Source organism: Urocitellus parryii, chromosome 11 (genome assembly GCF_045843805.1).
Source record: "Urocitellus parryii isolate mUroPar1 chromosome 11, mUroPar1.hap1, whole genome shotgun sequence".
Classification (NCBI taxonomy): Eukaryota; Metazoa; Chordata; class Mammalia; order Rodentia; family Sciuridae; genus Urocitellus; species Urocitellus parryii.
This window is the reverse complement of record NC_135541.1, coordinates 15,549,145-15,573,901: the sequence shown is the minus strand read 5'-3', so window position 1 is coordinate 15,573,901 and position 24,757 is coordinate 15,549,145. Positions and strand designations below refer to the sequence as shown.

Here is a 24,757-nt window from a genome sequence, read left to right as displayed (position 1 = left end):
TATTTCCATTTCAGGGCCCTCTCTATGGCAAAAGGCCCAGATTAAATGCTTAATTCCACTACTTTTTCTCATACCGAACCCCAATCAGAAGTACTCCTCAGCATAGCACTTGGAAGTGGACTTGCAATCTTTCTTTGAGATGGGTTCCCGCTATGTTGCCCAGGTTGGTTTAAAAAAAATATAGGTTCAAATGATCCTCCTGCCTCAGCTTCCTGAGTAGCTTAACCACTGAGTCATTCTGGCCCTTTTTATGATTTATCTTGAGACAGGGTCTCACGCAGTTGCTTAGGACCTTGCTAAATTGCTGAGGCTGGCTCTGAACTTATGATATAACCTCCTAAGTCATTGGAATTACAGGTGTGCAGCACCATACCCAGCTACATTCCTTATTTATTTTGTGGTACTGGAAATTGAATTCAGGGTCTCATGCATGCCAGGTAAGCACTCTACCACTGAATCACACCCCCAGTCCCTGCCCCCATTTTTATTTTTTTATTTATTTTTTTATTGGTTGTTCAAAACCTTACAAAGCTCTTGACATATCATATCCCATTTTTATTTTTAAAAAAGGTCTCACTAAGGTACCCAGGGTATCTCTGAACTTGTAATCCCTCTACCTCAGTCTCCTGAGTAGCTGTGATTATAGGTATGTGCGACCCTGCCCAGCTTTTGTAAGTTATTTACATAGGATACTTGGTCATATGAAACTTGATACCAACCTATGATGCTTAACAAGCAATACTTTGTAAATAAGCAGCTTTCTAAAAAGCTCAAGAAAATTATATTTATTAGTTATATGTAAATACATAAATATAATATGTATTATACAACATTCTTTTTTAGGCCCAGAGCATCTCAATGACCCAAATGGCTTTGCAACATATTTCCTTGCACTTGCACCCCCTTTACTTCCCAGGCCTTACCTGTTTTGGATAGAGTTGGCAGCAACATGCATGGCGACAGCAGATTCTTGAGTTTTCCGGTTCATGCCCCCTGGTGGGGGACACATCCCTGACCCAACCTGAGGTGGCATATTGGCCATATTTGGGCCATAAGGCCTGTTGCCCATGGAGGCATGACTCATTCTCCCTGGAGGAAGTGTGCCATAAGGTGGGATGCCTGGTTGCCCATGCATCTGACCTCCAGCACCCATGGGGTTCATGCTTCCAGCCATGCCTGCACTGGGATAGTTGGCATTGGGCAAGGCATTGTAGTTTGGCTGCCTGGGGTAGCCTCCTGGGAGGGAAGGGAGAGAAGACACAAGACTTGGTTAGTGACTCATCAGAAACTCACTAATCTCAACTCCCAAACTCTATAAACTATGAGAATCATTCAATATTTTGGTCAGGAATGAGATCAACTTCATGGTAGCCTTAACCCCCATGGAAAAAAAGTAAAGGGAAAGCTAGATGCATGTAAAGGCAGGCCTCAGTTGTCCCACATCCCTCTCCTTGCTCATCCACAAAGCTGAGGTTTGAAGCCATGACCCTGTACATGCTAGGAAAGAGCTCTACCTCTGAGCCACACTCCCAGTTCATCTCTTCATCTTAAAGACAGACAGCGTCTCAAAATTTAAAATAAAAGGGCTGGGGCATAGCTCAGTGGCAGAATTCTCTTGGGTTCAATCTTAGTACTGAGGGGAGGAGGATTGGGGAAGCAAAAATGACTTTGCTACCATACTATCTGGGGCCCTTCAACTCTCAGGAGAAATTCTTTCCTTTCTACACACTCATCTGACTTCCTATCCCATGGTATGTGTGAGATATTCAGCTTTAGATCTACCTAGGTCTGATGTAAAGGAAAAATCAACTAAGACTTATTCACTAAAAATCAAAAACAACCCAAAAAAACCCCACACTATACTAACCAATAGCTACCCTCTTTAAGTATCTGTGCTCAGCTCTCGGCTAAACACTTGAACTATAATTTATAGATAAAACAGGCTCAGAGAAATTCAAAGACCTGAGTTAAGTAAAGAGAGAACTCTGTCTTACTAAGAACTCTGATTAAGCTGGGTAGATTTAGGGCAAAGGACAGTTCTACTCTTATATATCAGAGAAGAAACTATTTTCTCCTCTCATCTCTACCTACTCCTAACTGGGTAGTGTACTCACCTTGTGGGCCATACTGACCCCCTTGGGGACCATAGCTCCCCATGGAATTTTGCTGGTAGGAACCCATGCCTGTGTGCATCTGTCCTCCAGAAGGCTGACGCGGAGATAAGGCCGAGCCGGGCTGTGGGGAACTGTACTGGGGCATCTGGGGGTTCCTCTGCATATAACCTAATTGTGAGTAGAGTCCATAGAGTTATTTGCTCAGTACAGTGGGAACAAATGCTCTCTTCTGATCCTGGGATTTTATCATCTACATTTCCGTTTGCACCTATTTGCACAGAGTCTCTACGAAGTAGCACACCATTAACAGAAGGCATGCCAAATGTTAGAACTAAATGGATACTTGAAAAGACACACAGTGACAAAAAACAAAATGGCAAATGGTTTAATGGATAAAGACTTAATGCTGAGTCTTCAGCAACTGCTGACCAAATTAGACACAGTGTAGGGAAAATGTATCAAAAAACACAGATAATGGGACTGGGGTTGTGGCTCAGTGGAGCACTCGCCTAGCACAGGTGAGGCACTGGATTCGATCCTCAGTACCACATAAAATAAATAAAAATAAAGGCATTGTATCCTCCTACAATTAAAAAAAAAAAAAAAAAAAAAAAAGACTACTGGGAAATGCAACTCTACAGCCATCAGTATAGCCAAACCGATGATAACTTCAAATCTGTTGATGGATTTAACCTAAGCTTCATGGATATATAGTTCTCCAAAAGCTACTGCATAATATTCAAATGTCTGCTTTAGCCCTCCATCCCTATACCAAAGTCCCAGACTCTCACCTCGATCTTGGGCAATGCTTGATTGGTTCATGGAAGGATGTATGATGCTGTCTGACTGGCCACTGGGTGGCCGAGGTGGCATCTGGTTGCCTGCTCCAGAAAAAGAAAGAAGTAAGCAAATCATGGTTAAGCCTGAGAATTCTAACTAGGGGGTCAATTTATTAGAGCTGGAAACAACTCTTGGACAGCCAAGCACCTCCCAGTATTATATATACAGAGATATCCAGCCGAGGGGTTTCCACTTCCCTTCTCCAAACACTATGAGGAAACTATGCAGACATAAACCAGGGCTCCCTAATACCACCGGGACCAGTCACCTTTCCCTCTTCACAAAGGTCAGTACTTGAGGGTACCTGGCACTGCAGCAGGCGAGAGTGGTCCTGAGCGAGACTGAGCAACACTGGCAGGAGAGCCAACAGGGGACGGGGAGGGGCCTCGGATGCCAGGTAGGTGAGGGGAGGTATGAGGAGAGAAAGGAGACTGAGCTGGATTACTCTGCTCTCCTTGGCTGCTGGAAATCCCTGATGTGCTCACTCCAGGACTCAGAGCTCCTTCTGTCCCCATGGGGAGATCATCTATTGAACCAGACAGATCCTGAAACATACATAAGAACACAGATCACTCTTTTAACAATTCTATTACATGCTGAGAATTTTCCTTAAATAACCAAGAGCAAACATACATTATTTAGTTATGATACTATAGCTTATATGTGGCAAACTTTGTTGAGAACCAGGTACAAAATATTTTAGATTCTGTGGGCCATACTGTCTGTCAAAACTACTCAATTCTGCCATTGCATTGGAAAAGTAGCCATGAACAATATGTTAAAAAATGGATGTGGCTGTGTTACAGTAAAACATTTTTTAAAAACCAGGTAGCTGGCTCACAAATGGTAGTTTGTTGACCCCTGTTCCACCTTCCCTAGAGTTAGTGGAGACTTAGTACTTTCATCTTCATTCTGAGTCCTTAACTTCTATGGTCACAAGTTAAAATTTTAAGAATTTTAACAAGTCTGAGCATGGTGGCACATGCCTGTAATCTTGGTGGCTAGGGAGGCTGAGGCAAGAGGATTGAGAGTTCAAAGTCAGCTTCAGCAAATTAGCGAGGGCCTAAGCAACTTAGCAAGACGCGGTCTCTAAATAAAAAAATTTTTAAAAGGCTGAGGATGTGGCTCAGTGGTTGAGTGTCCTCAGTTTAATCCCTGGTAAACCCTCTGCTCCCCACCCCCAGAAAAAGGAAAGAAAGCAGCTATGTGCTGCACACAATGGGAGGGTAAGGCAGGAGAACCGCAAGTTCAAGGGCAGCCTCAGCAACTTAGTGAGACCCTGTCTCAAAATAAAAAAATAAAAAAGAATAGTGGTAAAGTGCCCCTGAGTTCAATCTCTAGTATCAAAAATAAAAGAAGAAAGCAGCTACTTCAGTGTGATGTTAGCTCTCCTCCAATGAGGAAACTACAAAACGCTGCCAGGATGGCACAAGGAGCTAAGAGAGAATTTTAACAAGTCTGGGCAACATTTACAGATCCCCCCTCTCTCAAGATTGTACTAACCTCCATTTAAAGAAACTCCCTTCAACTCACCATACTTTGCAACATAAGGGGTAAGAGGTGAGAAAGGGATATATTTGCATGCAAAAGACAATTTCTTAACTGCCAAGGTTGGGACTATATGTCCAACACCTGGGATGAAAAAATGTCAACTAACTCAGATTTTCTTCCAGCTGTAAGTTTTTCAATGAAGAAGTTGGTATTTATCTGAGGGGTTTGCTTATCTTGCATTAATCAGTAAAGAGTTCATTCTGGGTCAAGAATCCAAGATTAGCAATCAAAAGCTCAATATGAAAATATTCGGCCAAGGAATGTACTTCTCTACACCCCCTGCCCTCTGTTCATTCTCAAGCAACACCACTTAAGGTGTAGGACAAAGTGTACACTGAAGAAAAGGATGAAAACCCTGTACACTTAAGAGTTAAAGAGACACATCTGAAGGAGATCCAAGTTGGCCTAATTTGAGTCTATTCCTACCTACACAAATGAGCTTGCCTTGGAAATATCAGTTGAAGTGAATCGACCTATCACTGGATTTTAGAGGACCTTTCTTAGGCTTTCCTTCAAGCTTTCAAGATATTCTGACCTTCCACAAATCATTTGACTACTTAGCTAGGCTGGGAACATCTCGATCGAGTTCTATGCAAAGAAAGCTTGCTCTGAAGGCAAGGTAGATAACTGGATGTACACTTCTGTGTCCAGCTTTCATTGTTAGCTAAGGAGTCAGAAAATGCTAGTATTTTTGTTGATAAGCAGTAGACCTGCTGTACCACAGAATACTTTAAAAATGTGATTAACCTAGGTGCAGTGGTATAGGCCTGTAATACCAGCTACTCGGGAAGCTCAGGTAGGAGGAGTCCAATTCAAGGTCAGACTGAGCAATTTAGTGATTTCCTGTCTGTCTCAAAATGACAAATAGAAAAGGGATGGGATGTCACTAGTGGTAGAACACTTTCCTAGTATGCTTGAGGAGCTGGGTTCAATCCCTAGTAACACCCCCTACCCCAAACAAACAAACAAAAAAAAGAATTCCAGTGTAGAAGGGAACTTAAGAGGCCAATCTCCAGGCAACACCAAAGACCTCTTCCCCCTCAAAGGACTAAAGCATGGGCAGTGATAAACATCTCTGAATTCATCCCAAGAGAAAATGGTTCATTCCATCCTCATTTTGAGAGCTAAGTTATATGAGAGATACCTGGCTTCTGAGACAAGGAGAATAAATGCAAGAAGACAAGAGAAGCCAGTTGTATAGGCCAGAAATGGCCTCAAAGGCACTCGTTAGACCCTAATGTCTAATAAAATCCATGGCCCAATGCCCTCTTTTAGGGAGCATTAGATTTTCTCATGTACTCCTTTCTAGTCTCTGTTCCTTACTTAGTAAGTTGCCAGCTTGTGGCAAAAAGAGCTACAGGCTTACAGGAAAAAGAAATTGGTGTATTTTGGAACAGAATGGGAATTCAGAGTCCATCCATAAGACAAGCAAGAACCTGGCTCTGAAAATTAAGTGTTTTGTTCTGAACATTTTTGTCTGTGTACAAGTAAAACATAAAAGTCAAAGTCTCACTTAACTGTCTTTTTTGCTATCCTCTGAGGATGAACCCCTGTGCAATTTGGTATATGTTCTCAGAGACCTTGAACTGAGAAAACAAAGCAAACAGAGAAAAAAAGAAAAACCCACACCAAAACCTCATCAGCCATGCTACACAGTCAGGGCAAGGACTAAGAAGATTGCTTTAGTCGCACTTTTGTGAAAAAGCCAGGGTCACCACATCTGCAAGGAATGCCTCATTAAGCTGAGGGATTCTAAGAGCCTAAAGAAAATCCTTTGTAGCCCATGGGGCTGGGTCCCAGGACCTGTGGCTGGCAAAGAAAGTGACTGTCATACAGACGCCCTCTGAAGAAAGGTATCAGTTTTGGTAAAGTGCTTGAACTCCTTGGAGAAAAAATGCTAAATAAACCACTGCCAACAATAGCCCCAAGTGGGCTGGGGTATCTGGGCACAGACCACTACTCAGGAAGAGAACAACATTAATCTTCTCTCTCCGATTTGGTTTTGGGGCCAATCTCTCAAACTGTCATATATTTTCATCAGATGACAAATGGTCAGCATGAGGACTGTGGTTTGAAATAATTTAAGAATAGAATGTTGTTATAGGAAGAGGCAACTCAAACTATTATCCATAGGCACACACCACTGGACCATCTACTATGTGCCAGGCCTTTAGTAGAATTACTTAATTTCCTACAATTTTTGCTTATAGATACTACTACCATCACCATTTTGAAGATGAGGAAGACTTGACAAAAGATTGGGTTGTAACCCAAATCATCCAAAAAGTAAGTGGCAGTGCCAATCCGAGTCTGTTGGACCTCAAAGCCTGGACTCATTTTCCCTCTCTCCCCCTCCATTTGCTCTGATTCTATATGAACTAAGGAAAAAGCACCACACCCTTGAGTTAGGAGACTAAGCCCACCTATGACACATTTTAGTTATAACCTTGGGCTGGCTAGCAATAAGCTGGGACTTTGGTTTTCTCATGATACAAAGAGAGGGAGAGGGCTGGACAAATCTAGTCTGTAACACTCTGAGACATGTGCAAATGCACTAGTACCATATGGTCAGGGCCAAGCAACCAGCACCAATACTCTGGAATAAGAGATTTAACACACAAGCAGTATAAGAACCTATCAGTCCCAGGGGCTAATCCCAGTAAATATTTTTGTTGGACCATGAGAGGAAGTGGTAAAGGCAGAAACTCCAAAAGATGTCTCATCCTCTCTCTTCCACACGAACAGATATGCTCTGAACTCCATATCCTTTAATTGCACAGGACACACCTCTGTTTTCTACCCTACAAAAAGCCAGTTTTTCAGGTCTTTTGTTCCACAAAAAGCCGGATGTCTGGTTGTTGAGTCAGACCTCACTGTGCCTAACAAGTTCAATTTTCTACAACATACTTTTACAGAACAAGCTTAATCCAAGCCCCTATTCTCCCTGGCAGGTGCTGCCTTTAGCATTTCAGGACTCCAAGTTCTTAGCTCTCTGTGAAAAGGGTTCACCTAAATCACCAAGAGAACTGTAGCAATACCCCTTTAGTGGAAAGCCCTCTTTTCCGGGGTTTGCTCTTCTTCAAGTATGATCCTGCTGAGAGACAGGAGGTGGGGATCAGCCCACTCAGTGCCCTGCCAGTTCCAAGGAAGCAGGAGGGCCAGGAGAATTTCCTCACGTGTTTCCAACGTGTTTCATGCATTTTACTGCTCATCTACCATGCAGATCAAAAGCGCTGGAGCAGATCCAACTATTTCACACAGAATCTCACACTCCAGGCTGGCTACAGACCCGAAAGCCTTCATTTCTTCACTTGAAATACTGCCCAATGTTATTTTGGGATGTGACCTGATAGAGGAAGCCCATAGGGACTCCATGACGATAACTGTTCCAGCTGTGATTGGTTGCCCAGCCCCAGCGAATGCCAGCATGGGTTTGTCAGGCTCTGCTGACAAACAGAACTCAGCAGCTAACACCTTCTCTTCACACCACAACAAAACCGTGCCTGAAATCACAGTCCATACCTCATTTGGGGGGTGGGGGAGGGTGTGTGCTATTGCTCTCACAGGAAGACTCACAAGCTCTAACATGAACGGCTGCCTGGTAAAGCATATTTTCAAGCAGGAAGATACTAGATCAGGGTTAGAGGAAGGGGGGCTTAAATGATATCCCAATAGAGCCACATGGGGATGACATCAGTTCATTTTGCTGAGCACAGTAAACAATGTCAGGCAAGTTGAAAGAATAGGCTCACAGCAAGCTGATATCCAATTTCCCCATAAATTTGGCTGAATCCTTGAGGAACTCCTGGATGGAGTTCTTATACCCAGTTAGTTATGAAGAACTTTTGCCTAGTTGTGCTCATTGATAGCAGCTAAATTACCATCAGGTAAACTGAGTACAGTGGCACAGTCTATAATCCCAGAGGCTTGGGGAGGCTGAGATGGGAGGATCGAGTTCAAAGCTAGCCTCAGCAAAAGTGAGGCACTAAGCAATTCAGTGAGTCCCTGTCTCTAAACAAAATATATAAAATAGGGTTGGGGATATGACTCAGTGATTGAGCACAATCACTAAGTTCAATCTCTAGTACCAAAAAGAAAAAGAAAATCAGGTATACCGGTGGCATGTACCTATAATCCCAGCAGTTTGGGAGGCTGAGGCCCTGAGCAACTCAGCAAGACCCTGTCTCTAAATAAAAATATAAAAAGGGCTGGGGATGTGGCTCAGTGGTTAAGCAACCTGGCATTTAAAAACAAACAACAACAACAACAACAACAACAAAAACAACAGGTAAATCCTACAAGTGTGTAGGTAAGGATATATGGTAGGAATTTTGCAACTCAGCTATAGCCACTTAAGTAACAACCCTTAAATGAAAAAATTCCAAAAGCATAGCCTAAAATGACCAAATCAATACTAGCAATTTGCCAGACTACCCTCAGCTTAGTCTCACAGATCCAGAGACATGGCAGGTGGTTGCTCCCATACTGGAGAGTGAGAAGAAATCCAAGAACACAGAAGACACTGGGAAACATAGCCCTTGAAGAAAGCAGAAAATAAAAAAAGAAGGCAATAGCTACAACAAACTCCAAGGAAAACGGACTAAGACAATTAATTACTCAGGCAAGTTTTGGGGATGCCTGGTTTTTCTTAAAACCTTCCTTAAGCAATATATCAAGAGGAGAAGAGACAACCTGTATCAAATACTTCTTTTAAGTTTTGGGTTTTTTTTTTTAATATTTTATTTTTAGTTGTAGGTGGACACAATACCTTTATTTTGTTTTCATGTGGTGCTAAGGATCGAACCCAGCACCTCACGCTTGCCAGGCAACCGCTCTACCAGGGAGCAACAACCCCAACACTTCTAAAAAAATTTTCAGTTATTTTATTTTTTTTTTTTAAAGCTAAGACAAAGTACAAAGGTATTATGTCTATTTATTTTATGTGGCGCTGAGGATCAAACCCAGTACCTCACACTTGCTAGGCAGGCACTCTACCACCGAGCCACAACCCCAGCCCTGTGGGTTCTCTTTTTATCTTTGCTATAAATGTAAGGAAGGGCAATCTGACACACCCCATGCTGGAGGACTCAGAGTGACACATCTCCTGAACTGCTGTCCAAGGAGTGGTCTTGGTCCAAAAGATTAACTGCCACTATACCTAGAAAGCAGGCTAGCTGGTGTTGGCTGAAACACCAAGAATGAACCAAAACACAGAACAGGCTGCCTCATACTCCTGGTGGTATACTTTTAGGTCAGGAGTGAAGCACATGGTAAGAAAGGGGAAAAGATAACAGAGGCTGGCACCTATCCTTTTCATTTAGGACTAAGCACCACCTCCTGCCTGAATGACACCACTGTTGGGAATAGCAGAAACTGCTACTGGTCCCACCATGTTTCCAAAAACTTGGGTTTGTATCCTAGAAACCACCATATAGGATGAGACCCCCCACCAAACTCCCTCTTCTCTTTTTTACAATGGGCTATTGTTCTGAGGATAATGGTTCATTCTTCCTGGTACCTTCTGGCTGCCTGGTGGGGAATGTATAGCAGAGAAGGGTCAGATACTTTTTGTCTCTAGAATGCTTTTAGGGGGCCCACCTCTAAGAGGAAATTCCTTATATGTGTCAGAATTCATAAAGAAAGCTCTGAGAGACCAAATCTCCAAATTTAAATGATGTTGTAAAGAAGTTAAAAAAGCAAGTCCCTTTACATTTCCCTTTTACAAGGAAGCAGAATTGATAAGAATGTGCCTATCACATGTTTAACTGTAAGGTGTTTGACTCACCTTTAACTCACAGTTATCTTCTGATGTGGGTATTACCCCCATTTTAACCAAGAAGCAGGCTCAGAGATTAGGTGACGTTCCTAAACCAGAGAACCCAACTCTTTACAAGTCGACAATGCTATTTGTTTTCCTTTTTCCTAGCCACTCTTCTTAAAACTTTTCCTGGTTTATTTCAAATCAGCCATTTTACTTATCACCCTCTCAACTTAAATGTACAGTGAAGGGTTTTCTTTCATTCATTCTTTTGCTGTAATGGGATTCAAATCAGGGCCTTGCACATCCCGCCCCCACCCCAGGTTTTCAAAAAGGTACTTAATGTAAGAAGGGGAAGGGAGAAGATGGTTTAGAACTAGGAAATTCGTTTCTATGAAGGTAGAAGTCTGGTCTCTATTGGAGATTCAAACCAAATGTGTGGAGAATAACAAGTTGAGGACAGTTTCAGCAATTTAGCAAGGCCCAAGGCAACTTAGCAAGCCCCAGTCCCAAATAAAAAATAAAAAGGGCTGCAGATAAAGCTCAGTGGAAATGCCCCTGGGTTCAATCACAGCACCAAAACAAACAAACAAACAAAAAAGAACTGAATGTATTCTATTCCTATTGTTAAGCATAAAGGTGTGGCTCAGATAGAAGTCAAGATATTCCTGGCCTCTGGCTAGCTCAGTTGTAGAGTACTTACTTAGCATGCTCTAGTTCAATCCACACAAAATAAATAAATAGATTCCTGGCCTTACCTCAGGTGATTTCAAACTCTCATACTTTCTTCCTCAGCAATCCTTCCAAACTGCTGGACAATTAGACAATTAGACCCCATTCCCTAAGGTGGAGAATGTAAAGGCTCCTTTCTGGAGGCAAAAGCCAAGCAAGCTTCAGTCCCCAGGTCATAGACAGGCTCCAACAACAGGGTAACAGAGTTCTCCTTTAACTGAACATATCAGGTTGGCTGATTTCCCAGTCACCAAGGGATAGAACAGGAGGGGAGGGCCAAAGGCTTAATGATACACTATAGGTGTGACAACTATACACATTTTTTATATATATATATTAGTCTTGGGAACTTCAAAGATAAGAACTAAGTTGGGTGCAGTTAGTGGCATGCACCTCTTGTCCCAGTTAGTCAGGAGGCTGAGGCAGAAGGATGGCTTGACACAAGAAGTTTGAGGTCAGCCTGGACAACATAGTAAAACCTTGTTTCAAAAAAATAGATAAGCTTTGTGGGGGCAACAGGGGAATCAGAAACCTTCACACTCACAGAAAATTGGTTATTTTCATTCTGTTAAAGCATGTGCTTTAAGCAGAGGCTACAGGACAACTTCCCTGGCTTACCACACCAACTCATACCCCTCAGGCAGAGCCCAGAGTTCCTTTGAGGCTTTGCTAGACAAGGTGTTTTGTTTTGTTGGTACTAGGATGGAACCTAGGGGCACTTCATCACTGAGTCACCACATCTCTAGTCCTTGTTTGTATTTTATTTAGAAACAGGGTCTCACTGAGTTGCTGAGGCTGGCTTTGAACTTGTGATCCTCTTGTCTCAACCTCCTGAGCTGCTGAGATTATACGCTTATACCACCTCCCCTGGCCCTAGAATAGGTGTTAAAAAACAAATGGCATTGTGCTATATTTGTCCCCTTTCCCTACTAGCCTCCAGAACTACGGAAAGATCAGGGTATTAGTGAAGAGAAAAATGCTAGTCATACAAAAGACAAGATGTTTGATAACTGTTGCTCAATGAATAATCTCCTCAAAACATCATCCTTAGATCCAATCTCTTTCATTTCTCTTTCCCTGCATCTCCATTCCCATCCTATCCTGGTGTCCACGCTCTAGATCTCCTAGACCTCCACACTGAAGGAGAGACTCTAGGCGCTGCCATCAAGTACATCCCAAATGGGCCTTGGCAAGTGGGGTAAGGCTGTTGCTTGAACTACAGCAGTGCAGTCAGGTACAATGGCACACACCAGTAATCCCAGGGACTTGGGAGGCCGAGGCAAAAGTCAAAGTCAGCCTCAGCAACTTATCCAAGACCCTGTCTCAAAATTTGGAAAAAAAAAAGAACTGAGGATGTGACTAAGTAGTTAAGTGACTCTGGGTTCAATCCCCAGTACCAAAGAAGGCTATTGGGAGGCAGGGTCACTGAAGAAATTTCAATATAAATGTCAGAAAACAAGAACCTGCTGTTCAAACCCACCTTAGCAAATCTCTTGAGGTAGGTTTGACTCTTGGGGTACAGGCTGAGGGCGTTGCTGAGGTAAGAAAGGGGAGAAGAAAGACTGCTGGACTGCTTACATTCCTGTGGTGGGAGCCCTGCAAACAGCAGCTTGGCCACTGCAGCAGGGATTGATTTTTCCAAGGGTCGATATTCTGCTCCCACAGATCTGCTCAGTTGGAGGTTTAATCACATCGAGTGCTTCTGCTCAACATCTCCCCTATCCCCCCGCGGCTCCCCGACCAATAAAACAAACACTAAACAATGAGAGCTGGCAATAGAGATGAGGTAGTGCTCCCCACAGCTGTCCCTACCCTCGGAGAAATTCTAGGCACCGTCTCAAAGGGAGTTATGCATAACAGAATGAGCCAAAATTACACGGGGCAGTCCACAAGAAGCTGTAGAGACAGACCCCCCCAAGCCCCAGAGAAATCTTTTAATTTACTCTCCAACACCCCCCATATAGACCCATAAAAAACTGAGATTTTATTTATAACCAGATTTATTTATTTATTTATTTATATTGGGGTTGGTACTGGGGATTGAACACAGGGGTGCTCTACGACTGAACTACACAACTACACCCCCAGGCCTTTTTGTTTTGGTTATCAGGAATTAAAGCCAGGACACTTCACTGAGCCATATCCTTAGCCTTTTTTATGTTTTTAGACAGGGTCTCGCCAAGTTGCTGAGGCTGGCTCTGAACTTGTGATCCTCTTGCCTCAGTTTCCCGAGCTGCTGGGATTACAGGCATGCATCATCATGCCTGGCTAGTTTTTATTTTGAGACAGGGTCTCAATAAATTTGCCCAGGCTGGCCTTGAGCTTGCGAACCTCCTACCTCAGCCTTTGGAGTCACAGGGATTATAAGTGTGTGTCACCATTTCTAGCTAAATTGAGAGATTTTATGTTTAAAATATCTAGGCTTCCAACGTCTAAAAAAATTTAGAAGTTCCTGGAATTCCCATGGGGCACTAATTGATTGAAACCCTGCTTCTCTGGTTTGTCAGTCTCCATGAGGCCTGTATACCATGCTAACTGACCATCTCTCCTATACAAGCACACTGCCTCCCAAAGGCTTCTTACTTTAGTGAGAGGGGAATATCTTGTCTCTAATCATCCCTTAAGTCAAAAATATACCTTAGGGGGGCTGGGGTTGTGGCTCAGTGGCAGAGTACTTGCCTTTCAAGTGTGAGGCACTGGGTTTGATCCTAGCACCACATGAAAACAAATAAAGGCATTGAGTCCATACACAATAAGAAAATATATATTTTAAAAAATATATACATACATTAGGGCTAGGGATGTTGCTCAGAGGCAGAGTGCTTGCTCAGAGTGCTTAAACCCCGAATTCAAGCCCTAACATCACAAAAACAAAATTAGCCAAAACAACACACACACACACATACACACACACACACACACACCCCAAAAATGTCCAGAGTGTTTTGAGGGTCACTAGTTAACAGACTCAAATCGGGGAAAAAAATGAAACTGGGTCAGAGCTAGGCCTGAGTTAGAGCAGTGCATATTTATGGAATAGGGTTGTTCTAATCCCAGCAGGAAATAAGAACACTGTAAAGCTAGAGAAAGCAAGGAAGTAAGAAACCCCTACTTTCTTAAAGTCAAGCATCCTCTGTTAGGAAGGCCATCCACACAGAACTTGTGCCATGATAAAAGATCATCAGCTGTAATGTTAAAACTTGCACAAGCAGGGCAGGAAAAAGTAGAGTGCAAGGAAAGGAACACAGAAAAGCCAGCAGAGTTCTAGGTATAGGAAGTGTAATAGGGAGCAGGTATTGCCTTAGACTTCCACATCATCTGGCTCTGCTCTCTGTGGCAAGCCTGGCTGCCTCAGAACTGTAGTTCCACAGTCCCAGCTACTTGGGAGGCTGGGGCAGGAAGATTGAAAGTTCAAGGCCAACCTGGGCAAATGAGCAATAAAAAGGGGGTGTAACTCGGTGGTAGAGTGTTTGCCTAGTATGTTTGAGAACCTGGATTCAATCCCTGAAACTTGGAAAAGGAAAAAGAAAATTCTAACAACCAGAAAGCAAGAAAGGGTAATTGGGGAAGGCAAGTTATGTGCTGAACATAACTTAGAACGAGGTGGCTAATGGTCTCTAGGCTCTGTTATTCAGAATTTAAAGACGGGTGTTGTAGTGCATGCCTGTAATTCCATGAACTGAGGCAGAAGATCTCGAGTTCAAAGCCAGTCTTAGCAACTCAGCAGCCCCTAAGCAAATAAGTGAGTGAATATGGGGATGTGGCTCAGTGGTTAACAGTTCCTGGTACCAAAATTAATGCCTTTAAAACAAAATGAAACAGGGCTGGGGATGTGGCTCAAGCAGTAGCGTGCTCGCCTGACATGTGTGCGGCCCGGGTTCGATCCTCAGCACCACATACCAACAAAGATGTTGTGTCCGCCGAGAACTAAAAAATAAATATTAAAAATTCTCTCTCTCTCTCTCCTCTCTCTAAAAAAAAAGAAAAAGAAAAAAAAAAAGAAACAAATCTTTGAACATTAAGAGACCTGTTATAAAAAGGGGTGTGTGTGTGTGTGTGTGTGTATGAAATAAAAGTAGAAGACACTGGGGGAAAATCCAAATGTTCTTGATAATGCTTCCCCTGAATACTGATTCTTTTTATTTGAAACTTGTTTTTACTCTTACCTTCCCCCAAATGTCAGGAAATTACTTCCACTCATCTCAGTAAACAATATTCAGTATTTCTCCCACATCAAGGCTGGCTTTAAGGGACAGGTTTGTTGATTCTCAAGCTTGAGCTTTCAACCCCTAGTTACCATCATCAACAAGGCTTCTCAGCTTCCTTGGGAAAGTCAAATGGGAAGGAAGCTACTGGCTTGGAGCAGGGCTCCACTTCAAGGCAATCAGTGATTAGGTCATAATACTAGCCAATTCCATGCTGATACCAGGAGGGAAAGACAGAACAGCTTCAGGCCACAAAAGTAGATGTTTCAACAGACCAAGCATTAGTTCCCAAAGTGATGGCACCAGAACACATCCAAATTCAACATAGCTCTCAGGTAGAACACCAAAGTCTTAAAAACAGAATTAATCCTATAGTTGATTTATTAGTTATGCTAACATAGCTCCATAATATTAAGTCCTCCTCCTCTGGTAGATTGGAATGGATTATCAGTTTGGTTTAGGAGCCCTAATCTTCCAAGGATGAACCAAAAAAACAGCTTTGTAAGCACACATCTGGGGCTGGTTTTCTGATTCTGGTTAGTCTTATTTTATTTTTATGAGGTGCTGAGGATCAAACCCAGTGCCCCATACATGTTAGGCAAGTGCTCTGCCGCTGAGCCTCAGCCCCAACCCTGATTCTGGTTAGTCTTTTTGAAGCAGGACAACAGAAACCAGGGAATGTTCATCTCTGGGGTCACCTAATTGGCTCTCAGAACGTTATAAAAGCACCACCAACAGGAGAGAAAAAGAGAAGGAGAAAATGGGTACAGGTAAGCCATTGTCACTAAGGCAACTGAGTTTACCCAAATGTTGACTAACTTCAGAATATCCTACTTTTTGAAGAATTCTTCTTTCTAGAGTAAATGCTTCTTGTATTCTCCTGGATAATATACCTAAACCCAGAAGCTATAGCACTATTTACTTAGCCCAGAAATCACAATTTAAAAAAAAAAATTATATACATATATTTTAAAATAGTCAATGGACACAATACCTCAATTTATTTATTTTTTATGTGGTGCTGAGGAACAAACCCAGTTCCTCATACATGTTAAGCAAGTGCTCTACCACTGAGCCACAACCCCAACCAGAAATCACAATCATACATCCCTCCACAACTCCTTCTTCTCTTTCTCTAAAGAAAAGAGAATAGGCAAAGTCTATCTCTCTCTACATTGAGGATCGAACCCAGGGCAAGCACTGAGCTACATCCCCAGTGCTTTCTACTTTGTTTTGAGCCAGCGTTTAAGTTGCCCAGGCTAGTCTCAAAATTGTTACTCTCCTGCTTCAGCTTCCTGAGTCTCTGGGATTATAGGTATGCGCAACCATGACAACTCTCTCTCTCTTCTTTTTTCCCCTAAAGGATCTTTCCCCAGGATCACTGATTTAGGGGTATGACTTGAGAACAATCTGATAGCTCAGAGAGGTAGGAATACCTCTGTGGGTCAAATCTACATCAGATTTGGGTTCCATTTCTGGAAGGAAAGAGAAGAGATTGGTTCACAAAGCAATGCTTTCCTTGGGGAAATGGGCAAGGGGAGAGTAAACTTTAGGCTTTTAAATACATTTTTCCAGGACAACCTCCTTCACTTCTTCCCTTTTTATAAGTTCCCTGCACTTTCTCTCTCCCACTTGAAGCTAACAGGAGGAGGCACAGAAGTTCGAGTTGCTCATACAGGACGGAAGGTTGAGTCAGCACATGCTTTCTTTTCCATCCCCATGTTTTTCTATAGACTGTTATTCTGCTGAAGGTGGCATTACCTGCCCAACACAAAATAAGTATCATCTGGACTTTAGGGAGGCTTGGGCTACATGGGAGACCACGTGTCTTCCTCAGCAGTAGCAAACATGCTCATCAACTCCAGGTGCCAAAAAACTAGGGAGCCCCACTACTGACAATAGTGTGTGGCTAATGAGTGAAGATATGTTTGGCTTGACTTCTTATACCAATCTCTAGTCTACAGCTTCCTGTAGCAGTCTAGGGACAAAATGAAAAACAAGGTCAAATTCAAGTGGTATGTTTGGTGTGATGGGGTATTTCCCTCCACTCTTCTGTAGGAATGATGGAGTATAGGAACTATCATATTAGAGGTTTTTCAGACGGTGGGTGTTGCAAACAAAACAAAAGGTTCCAGCAAGAGGAATCTGTGTGAGACACACAAGCAGGAAGCAGAGCTGAGCCACCAGTGACTAGAATAGAAACAGGAAATGGGCCCAGGAACAAGCATACAATAATCTGCTGCAAGCAGCAGAAGCTCCAGCAGGCACCAGGCAGTATCAGGGCTGGAACAGCGTGACTAAGATGGAGAAGCGGATTGGCCAGCCCTGCTGGAGAACGAGGGTTCTAAAGAAGGATGGCTACATGCACAGGGTACACGCTGCTCTGAGCATTCTGTGCAGATGTGACAGAGAGGGTGGGGATTTCCTTTTCAAGACTGTGAGAGCACCTGGGCTACAATTCAAGGGGAACAAGTACAGACACATGGTCAGATGAAAAGAAAATAGGTTACCAACCTCTGAATACTTAGCTTCTCTGGTTACCATAATTGCTAGTGGCATTTCTGTCATCTCTTAGAAAACACACCATCAAATCCCTAGGCAAGAACTATTGGCCCTCTCTCCTATCATGAAATGGACAAAAGGGAATGGAAATAGTATAAGATTATAATCCTTTGAATGTTCCAATTTTTTAAGCATTCACAGGATTTGTCACTCCTCCTCAATGAACCCACACAACAAAAAGCTGCCCCTCAAAGTCAGTCAGGAGGCAAGAATCTAGAGGCCATTCAACACAGGTGTCAGATACAATTTTGAGTGCTCAAGCAGAGGTACCAGCATAATTTGGGCCCATAGGAAGAAAATGAGGCCGGAGCCCCAGAAAAGATATTTCAGATGGGTTTTGAAGCCAAAGTAGAAGTATACAGGACATTAAAAACAGATACACACAAATATCTTAAGCAAAAGGACAATAGCAGAAAGGAAAAGACTTAAGTATAACCGAGTGGCCAGAGATGAGGCTGCAGAGGTGCACTGGGAGCTGTAGATGGCTTCACTGTGGACTCTGGACTGACTGTAGACACAGGGAGCCAGGGTCCCAGAGGTACCCACAAAAAACTGATGACGAGCTAGGATCGATGGCATATGCCTGTATATCCAGTGACTTGGGAAGCTGAGGCAGAAAGCCTGCAAATTTGAGGCTAAGCCTGGGAAAATTAGTGAGATCTTGCTTATAAATAAATAAATAAATAAATAAATAAATAAATAAATAAATAAATAAATAAATAGGGCTGAGAAGTAGCTCAGTGCTACAGGGCCCCTGGGTCCAGTTCCCAGTATCACAAACAAACAAACAAACAATGAGAGAAAAAAAAAAAAAAAAAAACCCTGGTGATATTCTCCTACAACCAAAGAGTCTTTAAAATTTACTAGATAAGGTTAGTAAAATGTATTGTATCACACAAAGTTCCCAGCTTGGTATTTCCTTTGAAAATCTTACTCTTAGCTTCTTTTTTTGTTGTTGTTGTTGTTGTTGTTGTTGTTTTTTTTTTTTTAAGAGAGAGAGAATTTTTTTTTTTAATATTTGTTTTTTAGTTCTCGGCGGACACAACATCTTTGTATGTGGTGCTGAGGATCGAACCCGGGCCGCACGCATGCCAGGCGAGCGTGCCACTGCTTGAGCCACATCCCCAGCCCCTTACTCTTAGCTTCTAAACCATTATGATAAATCACTCAGAGATATTGTTTACAGAGTTAGAGCCAAAAGAGGTAGAGTGGGGCCTGAGAATCTGCATTTCTAGCAAGATACCAGGTGATGTTAGTGTTGCTGGATGATAGATCACATTTGGGGGCAGGGAGGGGAATCAAAGTTTTAATAAATAGTTCTTTGACAGCTAAGTAGTCATTTGGAAAAAGATAAAACTGGGTTCATACCCAAGAACACATTTTAAATGGTTCAGAGTTTTAAATGTAAAATGACAAGACCATACAAGTACTAAAGGAAAACACAGACTTATTTCTCTTTAACTTTAGTGAAGGAGAAGATTTTCTAAATATGACATAAAATTCATGATAAATCTGATGACATAAAACAATTGTAAAAAAGCATGGGAAAGCATCACCAACAAAATGAAAAGACCACTGGGAAGCTGGGAGAAAACATTTAAACATATCATAAAGTTCACTGATATTTTCTTAATATACGGGACTCTTAAAAACAAAGGGAGGGCTGGGGATGTGGCTCAAGCGGTAGCGCGCTCGCCTGGCATGCGTGTGGCCCGGGTTCGATCCTCAACACCACATACCAACAAAGATGTTGTGTCCACTGAGAACTAAAAAATAAATATTAAAAATTCTCTCTCTCTCACTCTCTCTCCTCTCTCTTTAAAAAAAAAAGGGAAAAGAACCAAAAATTTATAGAAAAATAAGAAAATCTATAACAGACCATTCACCAAACATTAGATAACTGCTTCTAAATATGTAAGTATATTTTCTTTTTTTTTTTTTGAGAATTTTTTAATATTTATTTTTTAGTTTTCGGCGGACACAACATCTTTGTTTGTATGTGGTGCTGGGGGTCAAACCTGGGACACATGCATGCCAGGCGAGCGCGCTACCGCTTGAGCCACATCCCCAGCCCCTATAAGTACATTTTCTACCTCACTTATAATCATACAAATGCAAACCAAAAATTATACTGAAATAACATTTGTCACTTATAAGACTGACAAGATAGATCCTTGCTGTTCAAAATGTAATCTAATTAAAATAAGCATTAACCACAATAGGCTAACTAGAAGAAAGGCCTACAGAATAGGGCTTGGTCCCATCCAACATGGGAGAGCCAAAGAACCACTCTATTCAACATTCCACTGTTTGAGGCAATTCCCTCACAATCTTTCAAGAAGATCCTACAGGTCTGGTCAAACCCTCCTTTCTGCAGGTTTAGCCAATACCCATGTCCCTCACATACATGTCTCACCTGTGTCTTCATCACCAAGGGGTCTGGGAAAACAAAAGTGAAAAGGAAATCCATTCACATTCCTTACTTTAGGTTAAGTTTAGTAAATGTTAAATGGCAAAGAGTTGAGGCTTTAGTCTAAAAATGTACAGAAGATCAGATTGCCCATGGCTTTACTTGGTGGCATCCAAGAGGAAATATTTCACTTGATATAAAAGAGCTAGATTCAAATCCTGATTTTAAGCCTTGGTTTTCTCATAGTAAAATAGGAGTGGTTGCTCAGTACATTTTAATTCCTGTCCTTCCAGGATCACTGGTGTCTATAGCTCTTTTCCTGGCTTTACTCCTAGTAGATTCTACAGGAACAGCATGCTCCCACCCACTTCCTCTTTCCAGACCACTGCAATCCATCATAGAAGTAAAACATGAGTATTAATAGTTACTACTTTAAGTGATAGCTAAAGAATGGCTTGGAAGCTGGGTGCAGTGGCACATGCCTACAATACCAGCAGCTCAGGAGGCTGAGGCAGGAGGACCATGAATTTAAAGACAGCCCCAACAACTTAACATATGGGACTCTTAAATAAAACGAAGGGAAAAGAACCAAAAATGTATAGGAAAAATAAGAAAATCCATAACAACTTAGAAGGCTATAAGCAACCTACTGAGATCCTGTCTCAAAATAAGAAAAATAAGCAAGGTGTGGTGGTACATGCCTGTAACCCCAGTGGCTCAGGAGGTAAGGCCCTAAGCTGCTCAACAAAACCCTGTCTCTAAACCAAACTTATATTTCCTTTTCTTTTGCCCTTAGAAACCAGGCCATTTCCCTATGTAAAAAGGATCCCGATAAAAAATGCTTCATGATTTTTTTTTTGGGGGGGGGGGGACACTGGGGATAGAACCCAGGGCCTTTGTGCATGCTAGCAAGCACTGTATTACCAAGATGCATCCCTAGCCCTTAATAATTTAATTTTTAAAATTATGAGACAGGCTTTAAGTAGCCAAGGCTGGTCTTAAACTTGTGATCCTCCTGCCTCAGCTTCCCCAGCAGCTGGAATTAACAGGCTGTGCCACAAAATATAATGCTTGAAATATAAATTTGATATGGACCATTTTCCCTCTTCCCCTTGCTTCCAGAAATATCACACAATCCTGGTCTTCTGCAGATCTCTCTAACTCTGTTGGCTGCTTCCACCTGGTGACTGCAGGCATTGTGCAGGGCTCCATCTGGCTCCTCTCTCCATACTCCCATTGCAGCCTCTGAGGTCTACTTCAGTCCATGGTTTAACTATTAACTACCACACAAGACAACCCTGCAACTCTATCCAGACTCAGCTATTCCCTAAGTTTTAACTCTTTCATTTCTTACTAGTAACTAAGCAGTTTATTTTAGACATCTAATTATACCATGTTCCACAACAAAAAATAGGAACTTGTGCGTTGGGGTTGTGGCTCAGAGTTAGAGTGCTCGCCTAGCATGCGTGAGGCCCTGGGTTTGATCCTTAGCACCACATAAAATAAAATAAAAATACTATGTCCACCTATAACTAAAAAATAAATATTAAAGTCTGCTCAAAAACGAGTTTTCCTTATTAATCTATTTGTCAATGAGATTTTTTTTTCTATTACCCACCTTAAACCAGTCAATCGAAAATCATTAAACCATTCACCCAGTAGAATCTACTTATTCCCAGTTCTACAGATTCTTTCCTACATGTCTCACATGTGGAACTAAATGGCTATGCAAATGAGATAATCAGAACTCCATACTTTTTTTCCCTTTGGAACTGGGGATTGAGCCACATACCCAGTCCTTTTATTTTGAGACAGGTTCTCCCTAAGTTGCTTAGGGCCTTGCTAACTTGCTGTGGCTGGCCTCAAACCTGCCATTCTCCTGTCTCAGCCTCCCAAGATGCTGAGATTATAGTTGTGTGCCACTGCACTCAGCTAGAATTCTACATCTTTTGCCAGAATTAGTTTAACACTTTAACTTATTCCCTTGCTTTTATACTCTCCCCTTTTCAAATATGCCAATGGATCATTTTTGCAAAATATCCTCTACAGGCCTGTAATGTCAGCTCCAAATAGTTTACTCAGCCACCAAGGTCTGAACCTTTGTAATCTAGCTTTCCTTCTGTCACTGACCAGCCCCCAAATATCTGCACTGCACTCCATCCCCATCCCTGCCTTTCCTCTGATCAAACTGGATTTTTCCTTTCTAACTACTCAAATACAACCATCTAGATCATATTCATGATGTTTTTCCTGAATTATTTAGATATGAATGGATCACTGACATCACAAAATTCTTGATAGCACTACACTAATGAAACAGAGAAGGACCCTTGAAGATAGAATACATGTCATATTCATACTCATAGACCTAAGAGTACAAATGATTTAAGAAATCAACCATGTCTAACTAATGTCTATTTGCCAGAGTGGCAGGTTTTACTCCAGGGCTGGGGAACTTACCTACATTTTTTTTTCTTTAATATTTTCATCTTCCAGATCACAAAGGAAATTGTATATTATCATGTCTGAACCTAAGCCTATAGACAACTGGTATCCAGAGGTTTCAAAGCAGTCAGAAAACTTGGTCAGTCATGGTTTTCCCCCCACCCCCTGGGATGATTATGTTGACCACAGACTTGAAAGTAAAAAGGGAGAGAAAAAGAATAGCCAGGAGCCTATGATAAGTTACCAGGTGAGAGGTAGCAAGCAGTGGGGAAGGACAGGGAAAACCAGATTCAAAACAATTTCTGAGGCAGACTATGATTTTGTGTCTGTGTGTGGCCCCACAACTAGAATCCAGTGATGAGCACCCACAAGCTGAGGAGTACTTCCAGGATGGCACTGGCAGTGCAAGGGCTGTCTTAACCCAGGAATAAACAGCTTTGAGGCTACAGCTAGAAAGCAGTCTCATTTCTTCCAAGTCTTTTTTTCCCCCCATCATTTTCAACTCACAAGCCTGCCATTCCCGATCTCCCAAGAGTCAAACAGTAGTATAGTGTCTGTGACCACTATTATTTAGATTAGTACTGTGCCTTCTAGGCTAATAAATTTTTTCCTTCCCTTTCCAAGGATTCCTACCTTAGTGTTATTCCAACTGGGATCTTTTGAACTAGCAGTATAAGTCCACTGGAGAAATGGAAATTCTTGGGGTCTACTTCACATCTACTAAACCAGAATATCTCAGGCAGATCTCAGTAATCTGTGTTTTAAATACTTTCCAGGTCATGCTTAATGCATGCTAAAATCTGAAAAGCAGTCTTCAGATGTGGGTTTTAAATCCTGTATCCATGTTCTATCAGTCAATCCCAAGTGCATGATTAGAGGGTGTAGCTCAATGGTGGAACCCTTGTCTACCACGTGCAGGGCCCGGGATTTGATCCCCAGCACCATAAAAATAAAAAGCTGGGGGGTTATCTCAGGTATACTTACAAAGCTAAATGTAAAACTTAGAAAACTGCCTCAGTAAGGAAAATTAGGGATGCATTAGGCATGAATTATTCCAGGGAACCACATATACTTGGACGAATTATTTAAACAGAATTTTTAAGCAGGGTGCAGTGGCTCCTGCCTATAATCCCAGAAACTTGGGAGGCTGAGGCAGGAGGATTGTGAGTTCAAACCCAGCCTCAGCAACTCAGGGAGCCTCTAAGCAACTCACTTAGCCCCAATTTCTAATAAAACTTAAAAAAAAAAGGGGGGCTGGAGATATAGGTCAGTTGTTGGTAGAGTGCTTGCCTCACATGTACAAGGCTCTGGGTTCAATCCACAGCACATACACAAAAAAAGGGCTGGGGATGTGGATGTGGTAGAGGGAAGTACTCTACCACTGGATTAAGCACCCCTGGATTCAATCCCTGATACCATAAGTAAACAAACAAATGAACAAACAAACAAGAGCTTTTAAAGATATAAATCCAAATTCTCAAAAACGATTATAATCCAAAGTCAGATACCAATTTTCAGAATGAGTTCCTCAAAGATATGGCTTCCAAATGAAGAAAATTAAAGATCTTAATGAAACATCCAGAGATTTGGTCACTCATACCTTACAAAAACCTTCTTAATATAAAGTGAGGTTGTATACATTTTATAAGATGGATGACAAACCCCAAACTCATCTCCTAAGGCCCTGTCAGTCAGTACAAATAATCTATCCTGAGATAGACTTTGGGTCTTCCCATAACAATCTGTGATGCCTATCTTGCCTTAGCAGTGGAAACAACAACCTGATACTACATGATCAAGCCCCATCAAACACACTCTTGCCAGATAATCAACGTTATGGATACTGCTCAGATTCACTTGTCCAATGAATGGGAGCCTACTATATGCCAGGCACTGCGATGGCAACGAGTAAGACAGAACAAGTTAGCCCACACTGAGCTTTCATTTAAATAAGTAACTTAAAATATATTTGATATAGCACCCATACTTTTTGTGATTGCCTAAGAGTCTAAAAAGAACCAGACACAATCTGGAGTAGTGGATCTCTACACCTGGGCTGCAAATCAGAGTCATTTGGGATAGCTTCTAACTATGCCCCACCCTACATCAAAGCAAATCTGTGAACCCTAGACATTTTTCT

General features: G+C 42.1%; 1 protein-coding gene across 4 annotated transcripts in view; it reads right to left on the bottom strand.

Moving 5' to 3' along the window:
• Arid1a (AT-rich interaction domain 1A) overlaps positions 1 to 24,757 on the bottom strand; it is a 76,649-nt gene that overhangs the window by 13,193 nt on the left and 38,699 nt on the right. For 2 of the 4 annotated variants that reach the window (XM_026391624.2, XM_026391627.2), the window contains exons 5-8: positions 3,259 to 3,499; positions 2,906 to 2,998; positions 2,115 to 2,282; positions 924 to 1,236 (exon numbers count right to left, since the gene is read on the bottom strand). In XM_026391624.2, coding sequence (XP_026247409.2) covers positions 924 to 1,236; positions 2,115 to 2,282; positions 2,906 to 2,998; positions 3,259 to 3,499 — 815 coding nt within the window. The remainder of the gene's footprint in view (positions 1 to 923; positions 1,237 to 2,114; positions 2,283 to 2,905; positions 2,999 to 3,258; positions 3,500 to 24,757) is intronic. The other 2 variants (XM_026391625.2, XM_026391628.2) reach the window with 1 other exon arrangement.